General features: G+C 39.3%; 1 protein-coding gene and 1 long non-coding RNA gene across 4 annotated transcripts in view; one reads left to right on the top strand and one right to left on the bottom strand.

Moving 5' to 3' along the window:
* Positions 1-929: 929 nt before the first annotated feature.
* On the top strand, positions 930-4605 carry LOC137324106 (uncharacterized). Its single transcript, XR_010963496.1, has 3 exons — positions 930-966; positions 1510-1591; positions 3856-4605. It is a non-coding gene; the product is annotated as an uncharacterized lncRNA (long non-coding RNA).
* Positions 4606-4688: 83 nt separating this feature from the next.
* guf1 (GTP binding elongation factor GUF1) overlaps positions 4689-7744 on the bottom strand; it is a 45928-nt gene continuing 42872 nt past the window's right edge. For all 3 annotated transcript variants that reach the window (XM_067988240.1, XM_067988241.1, XM_067988242.1), the window contains one exon: positions 4689-7632. In XM_067988240.1, coding sequence (XP_067844341.1) covers positions 7495-7632 — 138 coding nt within the window. In that variant the 3' untranslated portion in view covers positions 4689-7494. The remainder of the gene's footprint in view (positions 7633-7744) is intronic.

The following is a 7744-nucleotide window of genomic DNA, read 5'->3' as shown; positions in this document are numbered from 1 at the left end:
GGGATAAAAGAAATGGAAGGATATGCTGATAGGGTTAGATGAAGAGGGGTGGGAGGAGGCTCATATGGAGTATAAATGCCAGCATAGACCAGACAGGTCGAATGGCCTATTTCTGTGCTGTAGACTCTATGTAATTCTATGTAATGCTGGCTGGATGTGTAGTAAACGGACAGCACATTTAATGCTGACCTACTTGCTCATACAGATGATTCACAATGTGCTGAGTCATCCATTAATTAACACATCCTATCAGATCACATTACACTTAATCTTGCCAATACTGTGGTTATCCTTAAATTATCAGTTGACTTGATTGCTTTCTTTGACCGGTTTGAATGCAGCAGGTATGGAAACATTCTGTTTACATCGTTAATTGAATCCGGTTTGGATATATTGATTTGAATTCATGCTGTCTCACATTTATAAAGCACTTTGTCTCCAAAGCAGGAATGCATCAGATGGTATCAAATATCAAGTTCTATTCATGCATTATCCTCAGTAGCAGATATCCACCTGGGATTTGAATTGGACTGTGAAAGTGTATTTCTCTGTCATTCTTGCCCTTCTTGTTAAACAATGTTGTCTTGTCTCACAGCGATTGTCACATTGTCCATCCTGTCATGTGACATAAACTCCAATCGGCCAAAAATCCATGTTGTTGGCAAGATGGATGGAGGACCCATTTCCATCCGGTTTATGCCTTGTTTTCATTCCAGCAAAATTCCTGATCTGGGTAGGAGGGTACATTTCTTCCATCTGCAGCTTCACCAGCACACACATTTAAATGAAATATTTAGTGTAAAATATCAGAATTCCTGTCATTTCCATCCCCATTAGACATAATTTCCATCGGTATAACTTACAAGCAGCTAAAAGACGCAAATCCTTGTCAAGAACAGATCCAGCTAGCAGAAGTGATCCATTTAAAGGGACTCGCTGCCTTGATAACTTTTGTCGATATTTCAGGTTTGCCTGCATTCAATGATTCTCTAACTTTTCCACCTGAAACCTTTGTTTGGAACTCCCGTAATAATCCCCTCTTGCATACTTCCCTGTATTACCATTCACATTCCCCCATTCCTTTCCTCCATCTCCTCCGCTTCCATTATTCCTTTTCCCCCCTCCCCATCTCCCCCTGCTACTCCCCTTCTCTCTCCCCCCTTCCCGCATTGAACTCCTGGCCACCACCTAGTCTCAAAGCCTCACCCAACAGTGGCCACTGCCTGTCTGGTCTTGTTCCCTGCTGCTGCCACTGATTACCCAGCTCAGTCTGCCCAAGCCCTATTCTCTGCTGCTGTCATTGAATCTCCAGCCTTGGTCTACCCCGGTCCTGATTCCTTCTACTGCTGCCATCAATCCCCCAGCCTTAACCATGGCTTTGGCCTGCCCTGCTTCTGTTCTCCATTCTAATAGTCCTCTTCTCTCTTCACAGGTTCCCAGTTTAAGGTGAGAACCAGCAATTTGTTTTTAATACATTGGTAGTATTATAATGTATTTATATTGTTATAGGCCTAGAAACTGCATCGTTTTTCATGGTGGGCAGGAAGTGTGCACCCACTTCGGGCCGGAAGTGTGCCAACCGCCATTTTGGGTAAGGACAAACAAGAGGCCTTCTTCACCTATGCCTGAAGCAGGTCTTCGGCCCTTTACATATGTAAATAATGGGTCCAAAGCCTGTTTGAGGTCCCCTCACGCGCTGCACTCAGAGAAACCAGGCCTGCAACAAAGAAGTTAAGTAACTTACCTGAACGTGGAGCTGGAAGGAACAGGATTGCTCCTCCCGACCCCACGTTTTAACATCCCTCCTGATCACTGTGCTTCTGGCCCCGACCCCCCGATCGCCCTCCCCTAAACCAATCCTGGGCCCTGCGTTGTCCCGCACCCCCCTGACCAAGGAACCGACCCCCAGACCCACTTATCTGTTGTGACACCAGCTCCATTACAATGAGGTTCAAGGCCCAATATCTGGGGAGCCTCGAACCTCACCATTCTGGGGAAGGGCATTTATTCTTCGCCACTTGCGAATATGTGCTCCTGAATTCTGGGCCACCGTCTTTAAATATAAATTGCTGAACCTGGGAGGCAGATCCTATGAGGGAGTGAGGGTTGGACCTGGGATTGGGAGGGAGCAGGGACCCTGGATGCAGACTCTGGCCAGAAGCAGAGAGATTCATGTGATTGATAATATTAGCATGAACCAATATGATGTGATGGTTATGGTAGTTTTTTATACAATTGTATATTCATAATTATGTATTATACTGTTATGTAGAATGTAATGGTAATGTCACTGACTAAAGCACGCTAAAAATAAACAGTGCCCATATTAAATTCAATTCAGGAAAATATTCAGTTTAATATCTTAAAGTAAATTTAAATAATATTTTCTGCAGCTAGATATAATTGTGAGCAGCTACTGAGTTAATGGAAAATTTACAACAGCTGCAAATTTGGCAGAGAAGGAAAATAGCAGACGCTGTGTAAATGGAATATTAATTACACGTAGATAGCATCCAAATCTACGCACCGATAAACACAGGATTTCCATGTTCATAAAAAAATGTTTTTTCTCTGGTGTAGTGAGTTGAAAATATTTCATTATGTAGTATTTAATTAACAAAGTATTACATACATTTATAAAATTTCTGTACAAACAGGTAAATTAAATATTTAAGTTGAAAATTGCTGTATTATTTTATAGTGAACATCATTCAAAATGATAATACAAGTGTTCAATTTTAACATTATTCAGAGCCTTTGGAAGATGCAATGAACTTTTTGAAGTGTGGGTTTTGTCATTTACTCAAATATTTCAGTTCAATTATTATTGTTTTCAGTATTTTTGCTGAAGAAAAATTATGTTTCATTTTGAATATACTGGATACAAATTAGTAGAAAAAAAGCAATACAATGTAGCAGGGTTCAAATTAAGCCTGTAGAAGCTTCAGAGAACAGATCTAGTTGGTGAGATAAGAATTAAGGGGCAGCAACAATAAGCAAAATAAATTCAAATTAATTCATCATTTATCTTTGAAGATAAAAATAAATTAATTTAAAATTCATCAAATGGTTCTTCAGCAACTCGTTTTCTCTTATGTACAAATCGTTATTTAATGCACCTCAATGGCCCAGCTACTCTCTGGATAAACTCACTGAACCACACATCAGGAAAATGCCAGATTGTCTTTGACCTGTGCTGAGCTGATTCAGCTAGGGCAGCGGTAAGAACATTACAATTGGCCTCCGTGTCCCTGAGTGAAAATCAGCAAGGGTTCCCATTCCTACATTACAATAGTGACTGCACCTAGGATGTACTTCATTGCCTGTAAAGCGCCTTGGGGCTTCCTGAGGTCGTGAATGGCGCTGTATAAATGCAAGTCTTTCATTTTCATTCTTGAATAATGTTGGTAACCCTGCTGAAAGTGTGCCGGTCTGGAGGTTGGATCAGACTTGGCCATGATTTCCCCTTGGTCAAATTGCCTAGTTGCCCGTGGTACTGATGGGTTATCTGTTCCTGCGGAACCATATTCCAGCAAGATTCAAAACTTGAGGAATGGTGGGGAGGGGACAAATTGGAGAGAAACAGAACATTTTTTTATTTAAATAATAATTGCAAAGCATTTAGAGGCTTTTGGGTTAGAAATGACAATTGGCATTGTGCTGCTTTATTTCTGTTTTTCGTAAACTTCAAAGATAATAAAGAAATGTGTGATTTGTTATGCGTAACTCTTTTAGATGTCTCACATCTTTTACTGACAGTGCATCAGTTTTGTTACCTTTGAACTTCTTGTAGCAGAGGGGAAAATGCTTCTTTCCCCAAACTGTTTTAAATATTGCCTTTTCCTTTCTTTTCAGACTACAATTGTATTATAATGTATAATGCATCTATTTTATTGGACTAAACATCATGAAAGCCCCAGCGAGCAGAGACGAGAGTCTCTGAACAGTGGGTTCACATCCATTGGGGTACACATGACAGGTGAGAGTGGAGTGGCCCCTCCCATCATAGCCCCAGGAGACCCCAGCTCTGGCCTCCGAAATCTGGGTTGACATCCGGTGGGGTACTCGTTTTCTATGGGAGTGGAATGGCAATCTCCCATCGCATCTAGCTGGAAATCCTGGTCGGGAGTTGTGAGCCAGGCTAATGACCTATTCACGTAAAAAAGGGACTTTCTTACAGAAACAACTCAGAGTACGATCAGCTGGATGCACATCAGTGGAAGAAATAGGCTGCCACTAGCCACGGAAGAGAAGAACAAGAAAAAAATTCATGAAAAGAGCAAACTTTCACAATTCTCAAAATTTTCATAAGGAGACTGTCCATTACTCAAGCTGAATGCTGCTAAAAGTTATGTTTCCAAGTGTTGTAGAGAGGTCATTAAGCAGTGCTATGTGTCACACCATGAACAATCAGTGATACAACAATCTCCTAGGACAGTGGCTGCATCAGCTCTGACACCAGTGAGAATACAATTAGGATAGATTTGTTAATATAACTTCAACACATTGTAACATTAAGTTCAGTATTGTACATTTGTTTCATTTCAATAGGATACTGTAAGTATCACTGTTGTAATTGCAATAAACTTTTCAAACTGGAAAAAAGTACTGAATAAAATCAATTGGAATTTAATTAAATGAGATTAGATAACAACAGATGAAATAAGTCAAGTTGACAAAAGCTCATCCTCATCTCAGACAAATTTTATTCCTGCTGTTAAAAATCATCATTGGTCAAAGATCAGAAATCTGGCAAAATCCTGTTTTTTTTGGAGAATAAGCACATTTTTCCTGATTACATTTGAAATGGATCAAACACCATATAAAACCACAAAATACCCAATTCAATTTGCATTTGTTTGAATATAAAACATATTGCTTGATATGAAATGCCTACAAAGTTCCTATTTTCTTGGGAGGACTCATTAGTCTGTAAATTATATAATTCTAACTACTTTAAATATCTCTAACACGCCCATGGCAGTTGTGGAAGCATGTGATCATAGCTAAAAGTGATTTGCATGTAATCATTTAAAGGAATTATTGATTTTTTTGGCTTTACTGCAATGATGAAGCAATGTATCACTTCTCTCTTCAGACTAAGGAACTTACATGTCAAAGTCAAGTCTTAAAAGTTGTTCAAACCTTCAAATTGCTGGCACCAACTATTCTTCTCTGCACCCTCTACTAAAATGTTCCTCTGCTGATTTGTGAAGTGGACATTTAAAAGTCTTCAGAGGCCACAGATTCTGGTTCCTGAGGAGATGTGTGTGCAGTGGCAGCTCAAGGATGTTGTTACCAATGATGATTTATATTTGATATGTTTCCCAAAGCTATGCAATAACTGAAGCATTGATACAGATGGACCACACCATCGATCCCGTCAACGTAGTCAGCACCACAATGGCGTAGTAATAATTTCAGTCTGTTAGTTGGAGGATGAAGAAGCTCCACATCAGGTTTGCCTTTCTGATTTGCCTTATCACTTGCATGTCATCATCATTCGTGTTGCTTTATCCCCACAATGTAGTTTTACTGTCAGAAAATCTCATTTGTTTTATCAGGTCCAATGGTTTAAGTATCAGTTAATTTAAGCAGTGTTATATCTACCACTGAGGCAGGTGTTTTGCCTAGAGCGACTTCATCAATCAAAACATTAATCTGCAGAATTTTGAATGAGGATTTCTCTGAATTGAACATGTGGGATTTGACATTTTTGCCCAAGCTAATTTTGAAATCTAGTTACAACCCTGATTTATATTAAACTATTTAATCGGGGTAGTAGTCCTATAAAATTATATGTAATTTATGCTAAAGACCTGACAAAAGCAATATACTGTCTTGTAATGTAACCATGGTGCATTCTTCCCTTTTGTCCTCTATGACCTCTGCAGTGTTTAATATGGTTGACCTTCCATCTTCCTCCAAAGTCTCTTTGCTCTATATACAGCACCTTGGGACTACCCTTGCATGTTGTATTCCCACCTATCTGAATGCAACCAGTGCATCTCCAGCAATAGCTTATCTTCCCTCCCTGCACTGTCACCTCTAGGGTCCCCCAAGATCTGTCCTCCTTTTTCCTTATCAATATGCTGGCTATCGGCAAGATTACCTGCAGGGATGAGATGAGCATTCACATGCACGATGATGATACCCAGCTCTACCATTTTGTTACTTCTCTCAACCCCTTGACTGTCTCTGTGCTGCCAGACCATGTGTTGGATCAAGAAAAATAGAATTAATGTTAATCAGAATTGTTTTTACTTATGCTTTTTTGACAGTGGTACTGATTGAGACTTCTGCTTTAATGTAGTTAGAGTTTCATCACAGTGATAGAGTACCTACCACTGTAATAAGCAGCATATTTTCTCGAAGCAGAAATAAGCAAAATACCTATCAGGAATTATGATCGGAGTCTTGAAGTCCTTACTGCTGAGGACAGAATTCTACTGTAGGGTGAAGGTGTTTTTGGTGGTTGGTTTATGAGAGCAGAGCTATACCAGCTTTCTAGTGCTGTATTCTTCCTCCACCCTTGTCCCATTCTGGATAGAAGCAGAGGCGGAAATCCAGCAGCCGTTCATGCAGAGAACAAAAAGGATCTCCAATCTCCCCAGAGCGGTGAGCTATTTATATTTCAGTGTATTTGCTAGTAGTTGCAATATCGTAAAAAGTATCTTAAGATTTGCTGCATCTTAGATATCGCACTTGACAATCATTATGGAGGTAATTCCCGCTTCTACTTTCCCAAACTTCAAGAGAGAATGGCAGATGGCAGGCCTACTTCCTCAAGCCCTATACTATTGTCCCTGTGAAGGACAAACTCAACAGACTGGTTTCCAGGTGATAGTATCTCTCCTGCTTACCAAGTGTGCCCAGTTTATTTTGGTTAGTTCATTATCTAGAACAGTTCACCATACAAATATACAGTAGATTTCACAATCAATAAGACTGCAGTACAGTCAAATTGTTTATTGAAACTGTAAATTTTTAAAAAAGTGAACTTAATTCCAGAGATATATTACAGCAAAAATAAATATTTATGAAAAAGTCATCCTCATCAGGTAATTAACATTGTGAATCATACAATTGTATTGGTCTTGATCGTGGACAATAATTTGAAATACTCCACCGAGCCCAAGATGTATTAACATTAGAGGCTTCCAGTAATGAATCAAATCAAGAGCTTGTACTGCAAGTAACTAAATGCATAATCCAGAGTACATCACTTCCAGTTACACTGTCTATTGATAGTGATTATGTGGACTGACTATGTATTGTTCTAGAAATGCCACAGTGTGACATAATACTTGTATTTGTAAACACCCTATGTATCACCTATGTCAAATGTATCAAAGTGCTTCATACATATGTTACCTTTGAAGCATAGTGACTGTTGTTATGTTAACCATTCTGCACCAGTGACATCCCACTTACAGCAATGAGATAAATGACCAGTTAAACAGAATGGAATGGATTCCCCATTTACAATTTACTCTATTTGTCCTTTTGTCTCTTTAGTACATTTATGAAGGCATCCTTTGGTATTTCCACATTGCCGATCTTCCTCATTCTTTTCTTTCCTTCAGCCTGCCTCTTCAGAAGCTTCATTTTACGAGTTATGTCCCCACCATACTGAAAATAATAAAAACAGTATTCAAGCACACCTGTAACAAAGGGGGAAGATTTCTGTTGCTATTTGTAACAAATTGTTAATGTGCTCTTTATTCTCTCATTTGCAATTTCA

Source organism: Heptranchias perlo, chromosome 1, assembly GCF_035084215.1.
Source record: "Heptranchias perlo isolate sHepPer1 chromosome 1, sHepPer1.hap1, whole genome shotgun sequence".
Classification (NCBI taxonomy): Eukaryota; Metazoa; Chordata; class Chondrichthyes; order Hexanchiformes; family Hexanchidae; genus Heptranchias; species Heptranchias perlo.
Note: the sequence above shows the minus strand (reverse complement) of the source record. Positions and strands in the feature narration are given on the sequence as shown.